The sequence below is a fragment of the Oncorhynchus nerka genome, linkage group LG14 (genome assembly GCF_034236695.1).
Source record: "Oncorhynchus nerka isolate Pitt River linkage group LG14, Oner_Uvic_2.0, whole genome shotgun sequence".
In the NCBI taxonomy this organism is placed as follows: Eukaryota; Metazoa; Chordata; class Actinopteri; order Salmoniformes; family Salmonidae; genus Oncorhynchus; species Oncorhynchus nerka.
In genome coordinates, this window is record NC_088409.1 from 47,006,114 (window position 1) to 47,030,620 (window position 24,507).

General features: G+C 42.1%; 1 protein-coding gene across 1 annotated transcript in view; it reads left to right on the top strand.

The window, feature by feature from the left end:
- The window catches only part of LOC115141232 (metal regulatory transcription factor 1-like), a 29,792-nt gene extending 5,320 nt beyond the window's left edge, over nucleotides 1-24,472 (top strand). The window contains exons 3-11 of the mRNA XM_065000129.1: nucleotides 2,958-3,196; nucleotides 7,481-7,612; nucleotides 8,017-8,090; nucleotides 9,939-10,075; nucleotides 10,511-10,588; nucleotides 10,804-10,910; nucleotides 11,010-11,631; nucleotides 11,737-11,803; nucleotides 18,832-24,472. Of these exons, the coding sequence (XP_064856201.1) occupies nucleotides 2,958-3,196; nucleotides 7,481-7,612; nucleotides 8,017-8,090; nucleotides 9,939-10,075; nucleotides 10,511-10,588; nucleotides 10,804-10,910; nucleotides 11,010-11,631; nucleotides 11,737-11,803; nucleotides 18,832-19,349 (1,974 nt within the window). The 3' untranslated portion in view covers nucleotides 19,350-24,472. The remainder of the gene's footprint in view (nucleotides 1-2,957; nucleotides 3,197-7,480; nucleotides 7,613-8,016; nucleotides 8,091-9,938; nucleotides 10,076-10,510; nucleotides 10,589-10,803; nucleotides 10,911-11,009; nucleotides 11,632-11,736; nucleotides 11,804-18,831) is intronic.
- The last annotated feature ends 35 nt before the right edge of the window (nucleotides 24,473-24,507 follow it).

The window sequence follows — 24,507 nt, forward strand, 5'->3', positions numbered from 1 at the left end:
GGGAGATTGACAGTTCTTTTGTGTTTCTTCCATTTGCGAATAATCGCACCAACTTTTGTCACCTTCTCACCAAGCTGCTTGGCGATGGTCTTGTAGCCCATTCCAGCCTTGTGTAGGTCTACAATCTTGTCCCTGACATCCTTGGAGAGCTTTTTGGTCTTGGCCATGGTGGAGAGTTTGGAATCTGATTGATTGATTGCTTCAGTGGACAGGTGTCTTTTATACAGGTAACAAGCTGAGATTAGGAGCACTCCCTTTAAGAGCGTGCTCCTAATCTCAGCTCGTTACCAGTATAAAAGACACCTTGGAGCCAGAAATCTTTCTCATTGAGAGGGGTTCAAATACTTATTTCCCTCATTAAAATGCAAATCAATTTATAAAATTTTTGACATGTGTTTTTCTGGATTTTTTTGTTGTTATTCTGTCTTTCACTATTCAAATAAACCTACCATTAAAATTATAAACTGATCAGTTCTTTGTCAGTGGGAAAACGTACAAAATCATCAGGGGATCAAATACTTTTTTCCCTCACTGTAGGTAAATATAGCAATTACATTTACTTTTGATACTTAAGTATATTTAAAACCAAACACTTTTTTTTACTTTTACTCAAGTAGGGTTTTACTGGGGGACTTTTACTTGAGTATGACAATTGGTACTTTTTCCACCACTGCATTGTTTTATATATTAAATGTTTAAACCCTCCTCCCCTGTGTACAGAACAGCACACATAGTAAATTACTCACCTGAATTTTGTGCAGTGTCATTATTTGTGTTGTACTTTATGATGGCAGGTCTTGTGGTTGCAGACTTTACATATAGCTCTTAATCATTGTGTAAGGCACGCTGGTCTGCAAAAGAGCACTGTACAATGGAGTTTGTTGGAGGGTTGCACCTCCAGGCTATTTCTTCGTAGAATGCAAAGTAGCACCGTAACAACAGGCTCCCTAAGGGTCACACCAGTGGTCAGTTCAACACTACTCCTGACCAATCATGATGAGTCCCGGCCAAATATTGCACCCTCAATGCAACAAGTTTCTGTTTGTTACCAGGGTCCCCCTCTGTCACCATGTTGGCGACTTGGCCACTGCCACTAGGGTACTTGTGCTGTCTTTGTGTTGAAGTGCTCTGCTGGAGCCCATCCAGTCCACTCTGTCCCCTCCTAGCCTAGCTACTTGCATGATGTAATTGAGGGAGAGAAAATGCATTTTGCTTACTTACAATTGGATTTATGAAATCTCATCTACAGACTCTGAGCCAAAGATACAATCACTCCAAATTCATTTGGCATCTGTTCATGTTGCTTCTCCAAAATGTGTGTCCTCCTTATTTCCTTTTGACATAATTGCAGATGTGGATTCATAACATTGCAGATGTTAATTTCAATGTTTCTCTAGCCTAGGTGTTCTCAATTTCTCAATGCAACACAAAGCAGTCCTTAACATAGCAGTTCAGTCGGCCTTGCAGCATTCTTACATACCTTTCCAGTACACTTAGCAGCATCTAGTTGCATTCGACACTCTCTGTGTAGCCTACTACTGGAGTGCTCTTTCCCCACTGTGCATGTGGGAGGCGATGGCATGCCATTCTAGTGAACCTGTTTGATTTGAAGTGATGCTGCAGAAGTGGGAGAGTCAGTCGTGATGTGGGGGTTGAATAACAATACAGTATAGCTGATACGCTGTAGCAGCACCGGCAGCCAGGCTCCTCACTGTGTGGGGTCCATGCTTCTTACTTCCCTTCCTCCTCTCTTGTGTTAGAAATTATTTCTATTTTTTGCACCCCCCCCCCCCACTCACTTAATTTTCTCACACGCACATGCCCACACATTTATACTGACTCTACACATTCATCAAATACGCTGCTACTACTGTGTTTGTCGTATGTCCTGATGCCTAGTCACCTTACCCCTAGACATATCTACCTCTATCACTCCATTACACTAACTGCACATTGTGAATATGGTACTGGAACTGATCCTTTTTATAGCTTCTTGCATTCCCATGTTCTATTTCTCGTGTGTTTTTGCTCTACCTTTTATTTGTACTACATTGATATTGATTTCTGCATTGTTGGGTTTAGAACTTGCAAGAAAGGCATGTCACTGTTACTTGTGTACATGACATTGAAACTTGAATGAATAGCACAACCAGTCAGTCATTAGGCCTAGTATCAATAATAGAGCACCGCTAGCTCAAAAAAAAGAAAAAATTGGATTGGACAGGCTGCTTCACTATTGTGTCTAGTAGGGCCTCTCTGTGTGCAATGTGGCTATCCAGGAGTTACATAAGGGGATGTGAGCTGTTGTTCACTATTTATTAAGGGAAAAGTGTCATTTTAACGCGGTCAGGGCTGGTTGACTTTCTCTTGAAATTTGCGTAACAAAGCGTTATTTTTTTTTTTACCCCCAGTCTACAAGAGGATCAAGGCATTAAGTTATGGGGTATAACGCAAGCTCTGTAAATAGGGGGGTGGGAGATAAAGCTTGGATGGGAAGGCTTTGTGTTATGACAATGTGGGTTAGTGTGTTCTATGGGAATACGGAGGAGGGGGAAAGAGCCGGCTTTATTCTCTCCCCGGGCCTTTTGTGTGAGAACAGAACAGAGCCATAAGACTGACTGACTGCCACGGCCGCTGAATGCGGAGACTGCTGAGTTGAAACACGGTGCACAGCAGAATCAGTCAGATGGAAATGGATGGGGGGGTCGAGTCACTGATGTCATGTGCACTTACACGCTCATGCGCCGTATCATCGTTACCTGTGCAAACACACCTCATTTGTTTCTCACTCTGGCTCTCATCCTATCGCCTCGCCTCTTTCTCAACCATATTGGAGAAGGTCCAAGGTCCCTCCCCTCTGACCTTATCCAAAGTCTTTCGATAGGCGAGGAGAGATGTCGCAAAGAATCAAGGAAAGATTCATTAAGAAAGTAATTATCTTCTTGTCTGTCACTCAGGTGAAGAGGTACCAGTGCATGTTTGAGGGATGCACACGGACCTACAGCACGGCAGGCAACCTGCGCACGCACCAGAAGACCCACCGGGGCGAGTACACATTTGTGTGCAACCAGTTGGGCTGCGGCAAGGCCTTCCTCACTTCCTACAGCCTGAAGATCCACGTGCGCGTTCACACCAAGGAGAAGCCCTTTGAGTGTGACGTGCAGGGCTGCGAGAAGGCCTTCAACACCCTGTACAGGTGAGGCTTGACTAACACAAAACTTACTAGCTGTATGTCGAAATATTCCCAGACATGCTGACTAATCAGATGACTGTATATCTACAGGTAACTGCCAAAATAAAGGAAACACCAAACATAAAGTGTCTTAATAGGATGTTGGGCCATCACGAGCCAGAACAGCTTCAATGTACCTTGGCATAGTTTCTACAAGTGTTTGGAACTCTATTGGAGGGATGCAACACCATACTTCCACAAGATATTCCACCATTTGGTGTTTTGTTTATGGTGGTGGAAAATGCTGACTTAGGCGCCACTCCAGAATCTCCCATAAGTGTGAATGAGACACACACACACACACACCCTTTAAGCTCTTTTGAGACCCCTCTTTCAAAGTTACTGAGATCTCTTATTGTAATCATGGTAGCCAAAATAATGGGCAACTGGGCATGTTCATCTATGATGGGGATGTTAATTGCTTAATTAACTCAGGAACCACACCTGTGTGGAAGCACTTGCTTTCAATATACATTGTATCCCTCATTTACTCAAGTGTTTCCTTTTATTTTGGCAGTTATCTGTATATGTAGGCCTATACTGAAGATGGATTGATAATAGATGAAAGATAACAGGTAATAAATTACATATAAAATCAATAGAATATAAAAAATGTCAAGTGACATCCAGCCTACACGTCGGGCCTAAAATATACTTTTGGGTCCACCATCCACAGCCACTCAGATTTTACCATTAAAAAAAGAAGAACACAAAACAGCAGATGACCATGCTTGTTTCTTAAATAAGAAATGTATTAGAAGTAATGTGGTATATTGCTCAATTTCATTCCTTTATCCAAAATATCAGAGACAAAATGTTCAGCTGCCTCTTTAAGGCCGGGAGGTTACCGTGGTAATGGGGCTACTTGAGTAGTGTCAAGTGTGTCTGTCATCAGTATCAGTTGAGGCAGCAGACTCGACTAACGTTGAAAAACAACTCAGCTTGTGAACAAAACAATGTAAATAGCCAATAAACACGAGGACAAAGACTAACTTTGTAGACTTTAGACTAAATTAGACACATTTTTACCCCCCAGTCCCAGTAAGCAAAATGGCGTGTTTTCCAGACGTTGAAGTTACATTCAAATTAGGTTCTGAATGAAAGGTGAAAGGGTATTTTCCGTATGTTTGAAATACATGTATTTTCCGCATGTTGAAGTCAGGCAAATGTTTGGTTCTGATTGAAAGTTGAAAAGAAGTAATTTATTGACATCTATGTTTGGGCCAAATCAAGGCTGAACTAGACCGTACAAAATCTGAACCAAGCATAGACGGCATTTTTTTTTTTTTTGCGCTCTGCCTCCAAAATGTGGGCACTGCTTATCAAAGGGAGGCATCAGCGCTCACCTAAAAAGCCAGTATGCCACTGGTTGAGAGAAATTGTCATTATTTTTGGCAGAATTAAGTTAGGTTTTATGTGTTGTTGTTGGAGGTGCATCTTGGCTAGTTTGGCTCAGAAAATGCCGCTCTCGTCAATCTGCCGTCACAAACGGACGCCTAATCCTGCCTAATGAGCGGGCTGACCGTGTGTGCGCAGCGCCTCCAAAAATGAATCTATCAGCACTTCACTCAGTGCGCACAGCTCCCCTGCCAGGCAGTGTTGCTACGCGAGGTGAGATATAGGATTTGTAATTCTTTGTGCGATTCGTAGTTATGAAACAAAACTGCACGAATAATTTGAAAACGCTATTGCAGCATCTTTCTAACCAGCACGTGATCATGCTTGACCTTTTGACTTTTTATTCGCGAATGTAATACTCACTGTAGAGCCGTGCAAATTGACCACCCACCAATGTTGTTGGTGAAATAGACATTCTTACCCGCCAATACCTAAATCTACCTGCATGTGACGGGTGTTAATTCTATTCCCTGCCTTCATCCATTCAGAGGTATTCTTCCATAGTAGATTAGCAAATAATGTGTAGGCCTAGGGCTGTGACAGTCATGGACTTTTGATTGACTGTTACACGGAACCCAAACCCATTGTGGATACATTTATTTTGTCCACCTACACCAAACGCAAATACGACACCCAAATATCAAATACGACACAAAATATCAAAACAAACTCTGAACTAGTGACATTAATTTGGGGACAGTTCAAAAAGCATTTAACATTTATGCAATTTAGCTAGTTAGCTAATTTGTCATATTTAGCTAGCTTGCTGTTGCTAGCTAATTTGTCCCAAGATAAAAACATTAGGTTATTTTACCTGAAATGCACAAGGTCCTCTACTCCGACAATTAATCCACACACAAAACAGTCAACCGAATAGTTTCTAGTCATATCTCCTCCTTCCAGGCTTTTTCATCTTTGAACTATGGTGATTGGCATCTAAACTTTCATAGTATTACTACACCGACAACATAGTTAGTCTTTCAATCACATTTACATTACATTACATTTAAGTCATTTAGCAGACGCTCTTATCCAGAGCGACTTACAAATTGGTGCATTCACCTTATGACCTCCAGTGGAACAGTAGTGCATCTAAATCTTTTCACGTGGGTATAACCAATGAGGAGGTGGCATGTGGGTACCTGCTTCTATAAACCAATGAGGAGATGGGAGAGGCAGGACTTGCAGCGCGATCTGCATCAGAAATTGTAAGGACTTCTATTTTAGCCCTTGGCAACGCAGACGCTCGTGAGCAGTGTGGGTGCAATAATTGAATAACAGTTTCCTCCATTTATTTTGCAAAGCTCGCACACGCTACGCGAGTGGTGTGGTCAGCCTGTTATTGGTCAGCTAATTTACTGAGGTCACGTTTATAACAGTTCTAAGTTCTAAAAGCAAAACTTTCCCCATCTTCAGGCAGCTGTTTGTTCCACAACCCCCCCCAGATATGACAGTTAATTTATTTTTGACTGTCTTCATCCATAACTGTCAGTTATGCAGTTATATGGTAATTGTGCCAGCCTTAGGCCTAGTTCCTAGTTTTTTCATTCAGTCTGACATTGCATAAAAAAGGATGTATCAAAAAAGAGGATGTGCTTGCTTTTCTTATCTACAGCACAGTCTGTCTGTAGGCCCAATCGTTTTGTCAGTTCATTGTGATCTAATAATGTTAGTATTTAGTTCTTTTTTCTCCCAAGTACTGATGTGCTTTTATGCATTGTTGGGTGTTCTAGCTTAATTGGTAAGAACTTTGTCTCCCAATTTTAGTTTTCTAATGTGTTTTCTAATTTGTTCTTGGTTTTGTAGTATCTGCTGCATTTAGCTTCTTTGGTTTAGCACTCAATGAAGGCATGACAGGAGACCCTCAGCCACGCCAGTAGTAGGCTAGTCAGCCAGTGGCTCCAGTGTTGTGACATTGAACCGAAGACCACAGAGACTGGCGGTGGTGGAAGCATGCCACCATCGACTCCCCTGTCAAGGTCCATTTATCACCACGGCCAAGCCAATGTGTTGTTTCCCCGTAATCACATTACTTTGCTCTCAGAACCATGCTGCCCTGTCCCCTCCTATAAGGGAAAACTGTGGCACTACATGTCTACTAGGCCACGGGTCCTGTTCATTAGGCGCCAAACAGAAGAAAACGGACTGAAACAGGGAAGGATTACCTAGACTTGTCCAGTAAGAATAGCGAAAGTTGGTTTTCCATTACTTTCCCTAATCAACATGACCCTGGATTGTGTCCTTGAAGTTTAAAGCAAGATTATGTTCTTTCCCAATTTGGTGTCTTTCTCTTGGAGTGCCACCTAATGTTCTAGGCCCAAGTGTTTGCACATTAACAAGTGTTTGCACATTAACAAGTGTTTGCACATCTGCTGTGTACTAATGTTTATTTAATTCAAGATGGTGAGAACATTTTCAGACGCTAAATATTTTTGCTCTTGTTAAAAGAGCTACATTTCCACTTGGAATTAGGCCTACCATTTAAATGTCAATGATGTATTTATATATATTTGTAGTAAAGGAATAAAATTCCCTGAAAGGAGTGCATCATTTTTCAAACAGTGCTTAACCCTTCAAATCAAAACTTATACTGTAACTATCCAGTCTGGCTCACTGCTTCCTACTTCACGACTGGCTCTCGTTTGCTGAGTTTGAAAACAAAGAATAGTACACAACTTCACACCCATACAACTTTTGCGGGGATTATTACATGGTTAGAAAGCAGTAATAAACTATCTCTAAACCATATTCTTCAAAAACAAGGAAATTGAATTTATCCCCCAAACGTTACACATAGCTCCTTTAAATCTTCCCTGTGGTTGATTACTTGTAATTATCTCCTCTCGGCAGACTGAAAGCACACCAGAGACTGCACACGGGGAAGACGTTCAACTGTGAATCGGAGGGATGCACAAAGTACTTTACCACACTCAGTGACCTGAGGAAGCACATTCGCACTCATACTGGGGAGAAACCATTCCGGTGAGTTCTCAGACTCCACGCACCACTATGGTTTATGTTTCACAAGGGGAGGAAGACCGCTGCCTTGGATATAGGACATTGTCTGCTAACGTTTGGATGCCCTTTTCTTGGTTTGAGGTTTTCTATGCATATAAACAAATGTAGCCTAAAGGAGTGGGAAAAATGCACATTGGGGGGATTATATATTTTTTCTGTACTTATTAGTTAGATATATGGTTTTGTATTGGAGAAACAGTGAGGGGCATGACACTGCTTTGTGGTGCACCAATTTAGGAAAAATTAATTTCTATGCACCAGCTTTTCTAATCTTCATTTTTTATTCTTCATCAGCTTAATCTCCACATGTTTTTCTCTATTGCTGTTTGGCTTACATTGACAGATAATTTGTGTGATCTTCCCACTAGGTGTGACCATGATGGTTGTGGCAAGGCGTTTGCTGCCAGCCATCACCTAAAGACGCATGTACGGACACACACAGGTACGCTTTACTTAGGCTACTTCTGTTTGGAAAATAAATTCTCAGTCAAATTTCAGAATGACAGTCAACCAGTCAACCAATCATTCATCCATATTCCACACCTCAGAGACACCGAGTAGCGCTTAATATCTCAATTTTATTGTTATAATGGTGCCACAGAGAGGGTTGCCTCGCTTCTGTGTCATGGTCAACAGACAATCACAGACTACAAACGGAAAACCAGACACGTCGTGGACACCGATGTCTTGCTTCCGGACAAGCTAAATGGCTTCTTCGCCCGTTTTGAGGATGACACAGTGCCACCGCCGTGGCCCGCTACCAAGGACTGTGGGCTTTCTTTCTCCGTGGCCGACCTGAGTAAGACATTTAAGCGTGTTAACCGGCCCAGGCGGCATCCCTAGCTGCTGGCCCAGACGGCATCCCTAGCCGCGTCCTCAGAGCATGCGCAGATCAGCTGGCTGGTGTGTTTACGGACATATTCAATCTCTTCCTATCCCTGTCTGCTGTCCCCACATGCTTCAAGATGGCCACAATTTTTCCTGTACCCAAGAAAGCAAAGGTAACTGAACTAAATGACTATCGCCCCGTAGCACTCACTTCTGTCAACATTAAGTACTTTGAGAGACTAGTCATGGGTCATATCACCTCTACCTTACCAGTCACCCTAGAGACCCACTTCAATTTACTTATCACCCCAATAGATCCACAGACGATGCAATTGCCATCACACTGCCCTATCCCATCTGGAGAAGAGGAATACCTATGTAAGAATGCTGTTCTTTGACTATAGCTCAGCATTCAACACCATAGTACCCTCCAAGCTCATCATTAAGCTCGAGGCGCTGGGTCTGAGCCCCACCCTGTGCAACTGGGTCCTGGACTTCCTAATGGGCCGCCCCCAGGTGGTGAAGGTAGGAAATAACACCTCCACTTTGCTTATCCTCAACACTGGGGCCCCACAAGTGTGTGTGCTCAGCCCCCTCCTGTAGTCCATGTTCAACCATGACTGTGTGGCCAAGTACGCCTCCAATTCAATCATCAAGTTTGCAGACGACAACAGTAGTAGGCTTGATTACCAACAATGACGAGACACTCTGGGAGTGTGGTGCCAGGAAAATAACCTCTCACTCAATGTCAACAAAACAAAGGAGATGATCGTGGACTTCAGGAAACAGCAGAGGGAACACCCCCCCCCCTGTCCACATTGATGGGATCGCAGCGGAGAAGGTGGAAAGCTTCAAGTTCCTCAGCCTACACATTATTGACAAATTGAAATGGTCCACCCACATAGACAGTGTGGTGAAGAAGGCTCAACAGCGCCTCTTCAATCTCAGGAGGCTGAAGAAAATTGGCTTGGTACCTAAAACCCTGACAAACTTTTACAGATGCGCAATTGAGAGCATCCTGTCGGGCTGTATCAGGGCTCTCCAGAGGGTGGTGCGGTCTGTAAATACCAACACTGTATATACTATTATATTCTGCTGTATCTTAGTCTATGCTGCTATGACATTGCTTGTCCATATATTTATATATTCTTACTTCCTTTACTTAGATTTGTGTGTATTGGGTGTATGTTGTGAAATTGTTCGATATTACTGAACTAGAAACAGAAGCATTTCACTACACCCGCAATAACATCTGATAAACACGTGTATGTGACCAATAAAATTGTATTTTATTTGAACTTTTTCTGATATTTTTTATTAGGAAGTGATCGTGTTTGATTTGACACAACTTTTCAATTGGAAATTGAATTTCCCTTGGCATACAGTGAAGGTGACCCTCTCCCTTCCTCTCATTCTCCCTTGTCTCGCCCCCCCATTCTCCCTCCATCCATCCTTCCCTCAGGGGAGAAGCCTTTCAACTGTCCCAGCGACGGCTGTGAGAAAGCATTCAGCAGCCAGTACAGTTTGAAGAGTCACGTCAGGGGCCATGGGGCTAAGGGCCAGCCCTTCAGTGTCACCCTCACCCACCCCTTGTCCGAGGTGAGCCATACATAAATCAAAGTAACTATTTCAGACAGTGTCTCATTTTGCTAAGAGCGTGGCGCTAGCAACGTCATAGCCGTGGGTTCGACTCCCTTGTGGCCACCAATTTAAAAAAGTATGCACTCACTGTTGGATAAAATTTGCTGAATAGAGTGTATTGTTAATATTATTAACATGGATTAATTAGCCTGTGAAGTGATTTTAAGGTGGTCAGGTTTTTTTGTTTTCTACAACATTTTGCCTGCTATCAGTATAGTCTGTTTTGATTGTTTTTATTATCTAATGTATTACATTCTATCCTTATGCATCTTTATGACTTCAGACGGCTTTTGCTCTAGAAAGGAAGGCTTCTTGGCTTCTCCCATGTCTCGTTCTGTTAATGCTTTTAGGCAGTGGAAAATGTAATTTGGGCCTATTCATCTCTAATTACAGGATGCAAATCATTCACTGTGCCTCAGTGACTTGAGCCTCATCTCGACTGACTCGGAGCTCAGAGAAAACATCCACAATGTGAGTGTGTGCGCTTTATTTCATCAGCCCTTATTTGACTATATAGGTCCTTCTGCTTTTGTCCATGTATGAACAATTTATACTGTGGTGGGTTACTATGACAGCAAAAACAACCATATTTATTTTGTTTCTGTATAAGGGATCAATAAAGAGTAAAGCTGTATTGTAAGACAGACATGTACTATCGTGTTAATGCTTGGTTACATCTGTGTTAGTCTCAGAACTTGGACTTGAGCAGTGTTACCCCCGTGAGGATCTTCGAGCTCATGTTCCAGAGTCCGGAGAACAGTGTTAGTCAAGACGATGCACATCCTCACGGCAAGTACCCATCACAATCTATAAACTGTAACTTGGGTTGATTTCAGTGCATTTCAATGCTAACTTTTGCTCTTTGTATTTTTTTCCCGTATTTTTCAGAGAGCCTTGTTGAAGCCTTTGGCCAGGAGACTGGCCAGTCCACCATGGGCGATGGCTCCACCCCCATCTCCTTCTCGTTCTCCCTCGTTCCTTCCTCATCCTCCTGTTCCCACTCTCACCCTCACTCCCACACCACCACCACCACTGTCCTGGAGGCTTCCTCCCAGCTTCCTCTAAGCCAAACCCCCTCTTCCCAGGTTCCAGCACCTCCTGCCCCCATTAGTAATATTACCGCAGTCAGCTCCACCCAGCCCCACGCCACCTTCGTACCCTTACCTACTGCCCTGCAGACGCCAGATGTGCCTGCCCCCTACGTGGCACTGCCCGCCCAGATTGCTCCAATAGTGCCCTCTACTGTGCCAGTAGTGGTGCCAGGCCCAGCCCTCGCGGCTCTGGGCGCTGTAGTCGCCACCACAGAGACTGTGCCGCTGCCGGCCGTGGCTCACACTCACACCGTGCCTTTGGCCAGCAACACCAACCCTGCCCTGGTGCCCCCAGCCTCTGCCCCCACTTTCACCCCAAGCCACACCCAGAGCCTGTTGCAGCCCAGCATTGTCATGTCCGACCAGAACCTGCAGTGGATCCTTAACACCGCAGCCAACAACCAGCAGAACCCAGAGCAAGCTGTAAGAGTACTGGTTTGACATGCCGATTAACATTGAATTGATAGTTTGGTTGAGTGGTGATGAATTTGTGTGGACATCAATGCTGTCAATGTTGTTTGTTTCCAGCCACACGGAGGCCCAAAAGTAGAGAAGGTCTTCTTTACCACAGCCATACCAGTGGGAGGAAATTCAGGTGAGATTTGTCCCCTACTTTTACCAGTGTGATTATTAACAGCAATAATGCTGCACTGACCCACATGAAAAAATAATATAGTATACTGAAGCAATAAGCCCCGAGGGGTTGTGGTATATGGCCAATATACCACGGCTAAGGGCTGTTCTTAAGCAGGACGCAACGCGGAGTGCTAGGACACAGCACTTAGTCGTGGTATATTGGCCATATATCAGAAACTAACGAGGTGCCCAGTTTATAATATGGTATACATACTATAGTATTTACTGTAATGTTTTGGTGAATTTATTGTAGTATTCACTGTAGTATATATTTTTTTGTGGAGTAGTATATTGTAGTATTTACATAAAGTGAGAGCTTTCTCCTTGAGGAAACCTACTGAACAAATACTAAAATAGCACATTTTCCATAACCTGTAGGTAGGTTGGACTGGGGTCTGAACAGATAGTTAAGAGCTTCTGCTCTTTTCTAAAATCTGAAGGAAACACAATATTTGTAGGTTCCTCACTGTACGTCTCATGGGTGGCACAAATTTGGATATGGGGATGGGGAACGGACAGAGTATATGCAAATGAAATACAGTCGTATTTCTATAGTTAAAGACGGGTTTTTGCAAACTAGTGTTTTTGCGGAGATTACTTTAGTGTTTTACCATATACTACAAAATGATATAGTAAGTACTGTACATGATCAAGGGATACTACAGTGTGTCATATTATTCTACATTATAAACTGGGTGGTCCGAGCTGAATTCTGATTGGCTGACATGGGTAGGACAAAACATATATTTTTATTGCTCTAATTACGTTGGTAACCAGTTTATAATAGCAATAAGGCACCTCGGCGGTTTGTGGTATATGGCCAATATACCACGACTAAGGGCTGTGTCCAGGCACTCTGTGTTGCAGAGTGTGTAGGATATTCTACAATATACTACAGCAGAGTTCTTTTTTTTATATATATATATTTTATTTTTGCATTTTCCAATTAAGAACATTCAAAACAAAAGTGAAAAGATATTAGACAACGATAGGACAAAGTGACAGTAACAGACGAGCGTAACAAAAAAATATAGAATTATTATTATACAAATATACAATAAGAAAAAAATAATAACGAGACATTGGATCACCTGCCGTAGGCTACATATTATACATTACATGTGATACATTATGTGAGGATTATATATAGATTCAATCAATGAGATGTGGGGGGAGATTCTCCATATAGTCAAAAGGTTGCCAAATTCTGTAAAATGTCTTTAACTTATTCCTCAAGCATTAAGTGATTTTCTCCAAAGGGATACAACTATTAACTTCCGAAAGCCACATTGCAACTGGCGGGGAGGAATCCAATTTCCATTTCAAGGCAATACATTTCTTGGCAATCGCTAGCAATATTTATGTTAGCTTTATAGTATGGCTTTGCCTAAGATTGGTGTTAGTAAAGTTACCCAGTAGACAGACCTCCAGGTCTAAAGGGAATGCAACCACGTGAATTGAGGATATGGTATCGCATACCCCCTGCCAGAAACCGTGTAGTTTTGAACACTGCCAAGTGGAATGGAGGAATGTTCCTTCATCTGAGCCACATCTAAAACATAGGGAGGAGATATCTGGGTTGAACTTGTGCAGTCTAGATGGGGTGATATAGAGCTGATGGAGGAAATTAAACTGGATCAGTCTGTATCTGGAGTTCAATGTGGATGTAACACCATCCCTGCATAGGTCACTCCATAGGTCCTCATCAAGATCAATACCCAGATCTTTTCCCCATCTAAGTCGGGGTTTATCTAGCCCAGGCAGTGTTAGTCCTGACATAAGAGCATCGTATACACGGGAAATGGTCTTGAACAGTTGTTGGTCTGCGTGGCAGAGTTGTTCAACAGGTGACATCTTAGGTAGGTTCCATTGTCCCTTGAGAGTCACCCTAATAAAGTTTCGTAGTTGTAGGTAGCTAAAGAAGTCCCTGTTAGGCAAGTGGTATTTCTGTTTCAGCTGATCAAAAGACATAAGAACTCCCTCCTCGTAACAATGTTCCAGAAGAGTGATCCCCTTATCAGACCATGGTCTAAAGTTACTATTCTGGAAAAACATAGGGATCAATCTATTGTTCCATAAAGGGGTTTTAAGGGAAAGGAATCCCCCTCGTCTGAACAGATCATGCAGTTTGCACCATGCCAGGACAGAATGTATGATTAAAGGGTTGTCTGTGATGGTTTTTATAGATTTTCTGTCCCATTTGTAAAACAATTCTGCCCCAGTGTCATCATTTACCTCAAGCTTTTCAATGTTCAACCATGAGGGAGAGGAGGGACCATTGTCAAACCTCTGAGCCAGAAACCTAGATTGTGCAGCCCAGTAGTACATTCTAAAATTGGGGAGGTTTAAGCCCCCTTGACTGTAATCAAGGGTCAGTTTATCCAGGCCAACCCTAGGGGTTTTGCCGTGCCAGATAAACCGTCTGGTCAGCTTGTCGAGAGAGGAAAAAAATGCTGCGGGACAGGGATAGGGAGCGATTGAAACAGATATAGAAATCTTCATTTTAATTTTAATTACATTGATTCTACCCAGTAGAGTGAGAGGTAGGTCCATCCATTTAAAAAGGTCAACCTCCACCTTTTGCAACAAACTGGCCAGATTGAGTTTATAGAGGTTGTTCAGATTACCATCCACCATTATGCCCAAATATGTGAAGCCCATAGGCGACCATCTAAAAGGAAACTTGTGCATGATGGTCAAAGACAGACAACGGTAAGATTTCACTTTTATCAAAATTGACCTTATATCCAGAGAAAGAACTATAACACTGTAGTAGGATCTGCAAGTGAGAGAGGGAGTGTTCTGGGTTTGTTAGAAATAAGATAAGGTCGTCCGCAAAGAGTGATAATTTATGGGTATGGGGGCCCACCTCAAAGCCATGTATGTCAGGGCACGTTCTAATAGCCTCAGCCAGCCGGTGGCGAGGGCAAAGAGGTGGGGGCTAATTGGGCAACCTTGTCTGTTCCCCCTATAAAGAGGGAAAGAGGAGGAAGTAATCCCATTGGTAGCAATCCTAGCTTTAGGAGATTTGTAGAGTGATTTTATCAAATTTACAAACACGGTACCTAAACCGAACTTTTCCAAGACGCGAAAGAGGTATGGCCATTCAACCCTATCAAAGGCCTTTTCAGCATCGAGGGAGACTGCGACACTAGGTATTTTGTTTTTGTTAGCAAGGTGAATTATATCAAAGAACCTTCTGAGATTATTGGAGGACAATCTATTAATTATGAAGCCAGTCTGATCTGGGTTGACCAACAGGGGAAGACATGACTCCAGTCTCTTAGATAGCATCTTGGTGACCAGTTTACAATCTGTGTTAAGGAGAGAGATTGGTCTATAGGAGGCGCACTTTAGCGGGTTTTTCCCTTTCTTGTGGATTACAGTACTCACTGCTTGAGAGAAGGACTCTGGAAAGCAGTTGTCTTCTTTGGCTTTTTTAAGTACCTCCATAAGGGAGGGGACCAACCGCTCCCTAAATTCTTTATAGAACTCTGGAGGGAAGCCATCCTCCCCAGGAGATTTATTAGAAGGTAAGGATTTAATGGCCTCCAACAATTCAGGAACTGAGAAGTGTTCACTCAGGCGCTCGCTGTCTTCCCCTGACAGGCATGGGAGGTTGAGAGAGGAGAGAAAGGAGTCGATCTCTGAAAGATCATCGCTTGATTGAGAAGTGTAGAGGTCTTCATAGTATTTCTTTAAAGTATTATTAATTTCAGTAGGGTCGAAAGATATCTCATTAGTAAGAGTTTATGGTAAGAGTTTATGGCATTAATTGCTTTCAGTTGCCATGCCAATACTTTGTGAGCTTTCTCTCCGAGCTTTTAATAATGCCGTTTTGATTTAGTGATGGCCCTCTCAGCTTGATATGTGTTCAGAATATTATATTTAATTTTTTTATTTACCAAAAGCTTGTATAGATCTTTAGTCGGGCCTCTTTGGTAGGTTTTCTCTAGCTCTGAGATTTCAGATTCAAGGGCACTCAGTTCCGCACTGTGTTTTCTCTTCAGCCCTTTAGTATAGGAAATGATCTGTCCCCTCAGATAGGCCTTCAATGTGTCCCAAAGAATGAAATTGTCAGGAGCGGAGGGGTTGTTTGTCAAAGTAAAAATATTGATCTGCTCTTTGATGAATGCACAAAATTCAGGTTGCTTTAGGAGTGTAGAATTTAGTCTCTATATATATGCTCCATTTACCTTGGTAGGAATGGAGATTGATAATACCAGAGGAGAATGGTCACTAAGCAATCTGGGGAAATACTCGACATCTAACACTATGAAACAGTTTTGTCGAAAGTAAAAAGTTATCTATGCGTGTGTGTGTCTTGTATGGGTGTGAATAAAAAGAGTAGTTCCTGTCCTGTGAGTGCAACTGTCTTCAGATGTCTAGTAAATTGAGATCTTTCATGAATGACATGGTGAGCTTACCGGCTTTGGTAGGAAGTGAGGGTTTATCAGAAGACCTATCAAGAACTGTATCTAAGCAAAAATTAAAATCTCCTCCAACCAGTAGCCATCCTGGTGGTGCTTGAGCGACCTGAAGGAAGACATTCTGAATAAACATATGGTCATCGAAGTTAGGAGCATAAATATTCAATAGGGTCCAAGACTCTGAAAACATATGCCCCTGCACCAAAACAAACCTGCCAGAGGGATCAGAGATGGTGTTGTTGACGCAGAAGGGGATGTGTCTACTTATCAAAATTGCAGTTCCTCTTGCTTTGGAGTTAAAAAAGGATGCAAAAACTTGTCCTACCCATTCCCTCTTCAATTTCTTGTGTTCACTGGCTGTAAGATGTGTTTCTTGTAAAAACACAATGTCAGCCTTTAATTTCTTAAGGTATGTATAGACTCTTCCTTTTAATCGGGCTGTTAAGACCTTTTACGTTGAATGTGACATATTTTAGAGTAATTAAGCATAGGTTGGGTTTCAAATATGTAACTGAATGGAAATCTATCATATGCAGATAATTAGGAAATGTTTCAACTTTGGTTTGAGCACAAAAGGGACCTATGTGTCTCTTTAGGAAGGAAACAATAAACATAGAAAAAAGAATAAAATCCCACCCACCCCGATTGATTGTCAGACTAAAACAACAATCCCAACAATCAAACATGAATACACTTGTAGAGATACGTTGCTGCTCGCTTTCCATCTTGCTCTTACTAGCTAAACCTTGGCGTAAACTAAAACCTGCGAGCTCTCTAAGTTGAAAACAAACGTTGGGAATAGATATTTATGGCTGAATATTTACTGCCCACGGTAAGGGCTGCTTGAGTCTCTTTTCGAAAGATTTACATAAATGATGGGGAAAGCAGTGGGCCTAAGCCCACTTATTGCTTCACCCAGTGGATATGGACTAAACCAAAATATACTCTCCTATAAATGTAATAGAGCTCACCCCGGAAAGATACGGTTAGTTGAAAATGTACAAATCAATTATAGTGACCGGAAGATACCAGCAGTTCACTCCTCCACCTCCCCCCACTCCCGTGACACTGCCCTTTCCCGTACTCCCGGATAAGAGAAAACAAACGAACTGCATTTTATCCCCCAGAGAGACCGTCCTGGCTCAGACGTTGCTCAGTTCTTTGAGAAAAGTGTGCACTTCTCCCGGTGTGTTGAAGAGATGGCTTCGGCCTTTGTACTGAACTTTCATCCGCGCAGGGTGGATGAGGTAGCCGGTGATGTTCTTCTCCTTCAGTGCTTTGGCGGCAGGTCTGAACTGCTTGCGACGTCTGGCGAGATCCGCGCTCATATCTGGGAAAAGGCTGACCCTCTTTCCATCAATGGTGATGTCCCCTTTGGCTCTTGCGAGTTGCAGTATCTTCTCTCTGTCTTGGAAACGGAGGAACCTGATCAGGACGGCTCGTGGGGGCTCATGTGGCCGGGGTTTCGGCGCTGATGTTCTGTGGGCGCGTTCGATTTCCAGCGGCTTGGTGAAGTTGATTATGCCTAGGACCTCCAGGATCCATTGAGTGAAGGGGTCACGGCCCTCGCTGTCCTCTTTCAATCCCACCACACGGATATTACTACGTCTACTCTGGTTCTCCATCTGATCTACCTTGTTTTTGAGGTAGGCATTGTCCTTTTGCAGTTGTATCAAGACCTGGTCGTGTCTAGCGATGGTATCTTCAACTGTGCTAATGCGCAACTCTGCCTCAGTCGTTCTCAAAAGGAGATCATTCATGGAGGATTTCAGGTCGTCAATGGAAGAATGGAGTTCAGCCGATTTCTTATCAATTTTCATAGAAAGACCTCTGTTACCATCCTGAATTTCCCGGAGGAGAGTAGCCAGCATGTCGGCAGGCTCGCAAGAGGCTGCTGAGAGCAACAGTCTGGAACTGTCGTCTGAGTTATGAGGGCTAATGCTAATCTTGCTAGCTGTAGCGTTATCGTTATCTTGGGAATCAACAACGTTTTGGTCGTCCTTCTTGCCTCTCGGTCGGAGGTCCATGGCTCTTTGGGAAGGTAAGTACTTGACAATTTATCAGCCAATGTTTAAAATATTGTTTCAACGTTGTTATTTAGGTAAAAATAGAATAACTTTGAAGAGCTCGGTTTGTCAACGTCTGCTCAGCTCCGCGGCATCACGTGCTCATACTACAGCATTCTATAGTAAGTACTGTAGTATTCTGTAGTATTTATTTTCATGTGGGGTAGCCTACCAATGTTGAATGAATCAGGATATGTAAAAAGCACAAACTCAGTCAGTCATGTAGAAAACTCATCCATGTTGAATGTATTTACATGGCACAAATTCATTTGATGTTCCCTCGTAGCATTTTAATGGAATTTGAGTTACAAAGGATCGAATGTAATTTTTGGACAGCTGGCTTGGTCTGTAGTCATACTGTAGCTCCGGTTTGTGTTCATTAGAGTACATTGTGTTTCAAAGTGTTGTGCAAAAGAGAGTTCACTCTGTTTTGGGTTTTCTTCCATTTCGTGCCTAATGAAATACAACCCTTGTTTTGTAATGTGTTACAGGCAACTCTGTCCAGCAGATCGGCCTCAGCCTTCCCGTCATCATCATCAAACAGGAGGAGTCCTGCCAGTGCCAGTGTGCCTGCAGGGACTCTTCTAAAGACAAGAGCTCCAACGCCTCGGCAGCACCACAACAACAGCCCGCAGTGCCCTCCACTCCTCCACCTCCCCCCACTCCCGTGGCACTGCCCTTTCCCACCGTACTCCCCCCAGCACACTCTTTCCCCTTGTGCTGCCTCCCACCGCTCACCTCGGAAGTGAACGAGTCCCCGCCTCTTCCCCAAACAGGCGCAGTTCTAGGACCGGTTAGCCCCTCGACCTCTGTTCAGACGTTCTCCACAGGGGTGGCCACGGTGACCACCAACCCCCCTCCTATCACGGATGGTTTGGCCACCATGGACGTGTCGGACTTCCTGTCCCTGCAGAGCCCCGAGAGCACGACCAACATTGAGGCTCTGCTACTGGTGACCAGCAGTGACGACTTCACTATGGCTGGCGCTAGCACCGCCATCAACCCCTAGTGGACACTCAGGCTTTGTCCCTATTCTCCACCCTTCTCTTGCATACTCCCAGTCATGGATTTAAAAGCATTGAGTTGGTGTAAGTGTTGGGCAGAGGGAGTTTCTACCATTGTTAAATTAAAGGGAGTGTGCAAATGCACACTTTAGGAGAAGGATGTAGAATCAGGACGCAGCCGCACTTTCTGATTTACCCACTACACGTCTGCTTTTCAAGTATTGTAAGTGAAACTTAATGAGGGGGCTTGTTTTGGAAAAGCTGCAAAATGCATGCCATTCAAGAAAAGTGTTCTTAATTGGCTGGCTCTCCATCAAATAAGACACGGTCTTGAAAGGCCCTAAGAACTATTGTCTGCTTCTAATATGGCGTGAAGCTGATTCCTGAGAGAAGCAAAACAAAACATTGTTGTCTATATCCATGTACTGTACATTAGTTCCTAACTGTAACTAATACGATTAGTTGGTAAGTGATTGACCAGAATGCACTGCATGTGAAGTGAATTGGAATTTCATCAACTATATTTCCTACAAGGAATTTGTGGCAGTTTTGCCATTCCCTTAAAAGCAATGTATTGCTAATGCCATAATGTGAAGAGTAATTTCCAGTGTTTTACATAAATTAGCTAGTGTAGTCCAGATTTTTGTTTTGTCTTTCGTTTCGCTTTGTTTGTTAGTTTTTGTCTTTCTTTACAGGTATATTTACCAATTGAAAAAGAAATTGGCTGTGACACAATTTACTTGACTTTTAAATATAATTTAGAAGTCAATACATTAGTAATAAGCCGAACTTAATATTAATATTTTGTAAAAAATAATAATAATAATTATTGGAGAAAAAAAAATCAATTTCTGACCTTAGACTGTCATCAAGTCTCAGCTTATTGATCATCATTGTTAATTTATTCCACTTTTCACCTAAGTGTTTTTTTTTGTCCCCCTTCTGTTGTTACTGAGTTTTGTTTTATGGAGCCCCCCTCAATCTTAAGTTTCCAGAAAGCCATTTCAACACTGCACCTTATTGCAATTAATTGTACATCGAGGTTGTCAAAAAAAAGGTCCGCAATGGTATTTTTGGTCTGTAAAACCTCTTCACAATGAAATCATGAATCAAGGATGAAAAACAATTGCTCACAACCGTGTTTCTCAATGAATTACAACCCACTCAGGGATGCATCGTGGCATATCTAATTTATACAATTTGAGATTTTCCTTTATTTAATAAGAGATTGTCCATTTTAGACATTTTAGCAGTCAACTGCCCTGTTGCCCATCGATTGTAGTAGCCCCCTTTTTCGGCTGCACTCTCCCCTCTTTGTGCACTGTCTAATATGACCAGTTATCTGAGTTATTACTCTGACACTATTTGAATACCACTGGGGTCAGAAGTGGTTTGTTTCTGAAGGGTGTTGATGGTGTAAATACGGTACATTTAAATGTGAACACTTATTCCTTCAGATTGTTTTAGAATGTATTTGTTTTGTATATCATTTTGAATATGTAGACTTGAACCTTGGAGACCCCCGCGCTGCCCTTTGTCTTTGCATTCTGCGCCCATGCAGATGCTCACACATCTTATGCAGAAGAGTTTAAAATTAAGCCTTATAATGGTTAGTTTTAGGGCCATTGGCTTCTGTGCAGTCAACATAGTATTTATTTTCAAATGCAAGCATAAGTAACTTTCTTGGAGTATATGACGATATTATTTCACATGGGACATAATGCAATGATTACAAAATTGGAGAGAAGGCATTATGCCCTAATATCATGTGTAGAGCAACCTAGCCTTACTACAGGATCTGACTTGCTGTGACTTACTGAGCTGGCTCCTTGCCTTGTCAGTCTTTTCCTATGGCTTGATTTGGACATGCTGCCTGACTACTTCCTCCTGTTAATCTAGTCTTGTTCAATGCCTTTTTAGCAGCTGCCTACAAGTGGACAAAAGTACATTAAAAAGAAATACATCTTTGTTTGAAGATTTAACAGATATTGTGCCAACAAATCAAATGATCCCCCAATTATTATTTTTCTATTGTAATTTTTTTTATGTGAAGATGTTACTGCAGAGACATACTGTAGACGGAAATTGTTTGTTGTAGTACTGTATTGTAGACAAATAATACTTCATTTTACAGATCACTACATCAATGTTGTAGTCGGAAATTGTAATTACATCAACATTTTGAATTGGTACTTCACAGGCATTGATTGACAGCAGCTATCATGTTCTATTATTTAGCATGGAAAGAGGGACTGAGTTCCAACCTAGGTGTCATCATGTATAACGGAGTATGCAGGAAATCTTTGTCTGGCAGACCTGAATAGGGGAAATGTTTAAACTAACATGGGCTTTTCCCTTTTGAGATTTAACCAATACCAAAACTTGATAACCTGCAATATTAATGTAGTTGGCACTTAAAATTGAATATAAAATGTGAATTATCAAATGTGAATTTTTCTTGTGACAATTTGAACAATTTTACTGAGTTACAGTTCAGAAAATTAAAATAAATTCATTAGGCCCTAATCTATGGATTTCACATGACTGGGCAGGGGCACAGCCATGAGTGTGCCTGGGAGGGTGTAGGCCCACCCACTGGGGAGCCAGGCAATCAGAATGATTTTTCCCCAACAAAAGGGCTTTATTACAGAAATAATCATCAGTTTTCAGCTGTCTGGGTGGCTGGTCTCTGACAATCCCGCATGTGAAGAAGTTGGATGTGGAGGTCCTGGGCTGGCGTGGTAACACGTGGTTTGGACGTACTGCCAAATTCTCTAAAACGACATTGATGTCCACCATTGCAACAGCTCTGGTGGACACTTCTGCAGTCAGCATGCCAATGGCACTCTCCCTCAACTTGACATCTGTGGCATTATGTGCACCTGTGTAATGATCATGCTGTTTAGTTAGCTTTTTGATATGCCACACCTGTCTGGTGTATGGATTATATTGGCAAAGGAGAAATGCTGACTAACAAGGATGTTAACAATTTTGTGCACAAAATTTGAGAGAAGCATTTTGTATGTATGGAACATTTCTGGGATCTTTTTATTTTCATGAAACATGGGAACACCACTTCATGTTGCATTTATTTTTTGTTCAGTATAGGTATTCCCCCTCACAATGCTGGTCAATAACTTGATGTATATTACAATTATGAACCCTGACTGCCCTCAACATGTTCACCTCCAATTTGATGCATACTTAAGAAAATATCTATGCAATGATTTGACTGCAGTATTCCTAAAGTACAAAATGCAACAAAAAAATCATGACCAACCTTTTACATCTGTCTTGGTCCAAGTTATATCAATATTCAGGTTTGCTAATGTCAACTTTGGAGGCTCAACTTTCTCAGTTGCGAAACTCCATATACGTAAACATTTTTTGCTCAAATCTTTCCGTATTAAACTTAGCGGCATGACCAATTTGACATCCTATTTTGTTTACCATTATCATCCATTTTATGTGAAGGTCCAAGTTATTACGTGTGATGTATCATGTTTGAGGTGGGGCTGTGAGCCTGGGCATTGAAATGTTTTGTCTTTTTTCCATTGCTTTCCAGTGAATATTGAATGAGTTTTGTTTTTTTACATTTACCTGTTTAGACACTAACTGGATTTGCTTGGGGGGAAAAATTACAATATGATTCTGTTGTAAGAATTATTTGGGTCAAATGTATCTTAAGTTTTGGGTGAATAACAATCATCTTCGTGTTCTCATACTGTATGTGCTATTTTTACTCAAGTCATCTCAATGAACTTTTAATCTAAGGGTGATACAAATTTGGACCCGATTTGTTAACCAAATTTAACAGTTTAGACCAATTGTTAGAATTGAAATTGCTGGTTCTAACTTTGCTAGAATATACTGACCCTACTGTTACGCTTGATTACACTGAGCTCAAAACGCAATCATGGTAACATTAAGACACTAGAGCCGACGCGATATGGGTGGGAAAAGTTACCTCAATGCAGGGACGGGATTTGCCACTGTACTCCAAACTGCCCTTTTTGTCCTCGTGTTAGCTAGCAGTAGCCACAGCAGCCATTATGGAATGGCACAGATATCCACTAGTTACCACCTATATTGTAAAACGTCATGAAACAAGCGCTCTTAATTTGAAGGGTTAGGCATAAGATTAGCAGTGCGGTTAAGGTTAGGTTTAAAATCACATTTGGAGAGAAATAGGCAGGGTTTATAACAATTCATGAAAACAAAATAGCTTTTCTAAACTTAAGGTAGGCAGTGTGATTAGGTTTACAATCACATTTTGAGAAGAGAAAGGGCAGGGTCTATGTCTGTGGCAGCTAGCTAGCACGTCACATTGAACAAAGAAGCTGATTGGCTGACACTGCCATTCCAAAATGGCTGTGGTGAATACTGTTAGCTAGCAGGAGCACAAAAATTAGTTTTCAGGGATGGATCTGTGTTAAGGTACAATTGAGTACAGTAGAATATCCCAGAGGTACATTTTCTGACCCATATCTCACACTGGCTCCACAGTGTCCAGGGCAGCAGGTAGCCTAGCAGTTAAGGGTGTTGGGCCAGTAACCGAAAGGTCGCTGAATCGAATCACCAAGCCTGCCAGGTGAAAAATTTGTCTGTGCCCTTGAGCAAGGCATAATTGCTATTGTAAGTCACTCTGGATATATGAGCGTCTGCTAAATGACTCAAATGTAACCATGGTTCTGACCCCAGTAGATCTGTGTAAACAAGGGTTGAGTCTTCTGGCATGTTCAGCCTTTTATATACACTTAACCGCTTACCTTTAGGTTAAATTGTCAGGCGAATAATGGCTCAAATGGGGATTTTTGTCCTTTTTTCTAGCCAATGGTCAGATGTTTGGAATGGTGAGTTCATAGGTGCAGAACACTGGCAGTTTGTAGGTTTTGATAAAGTGCCACTTTGAAGAAAGCACAGTTTGTATTTTGGAATTCTGTTCATTTGAACACTCAATGGGTAAAACGAGGGGGAAACGTAATGCTTCCAAAGGAATGTCTTCAACACCCAAAGAATGAAGTTGTAAAGGATTTCTATTTTTAAAAGAATGTATCATGTGAAATTGGTTTGCTTATGCTTGTTTTGTATAAAGTAGTATTGTATAATAAAGTAATTACTTTTTGAATTGAGAGCAATATAATGAAATCTTGACAGGTCTCC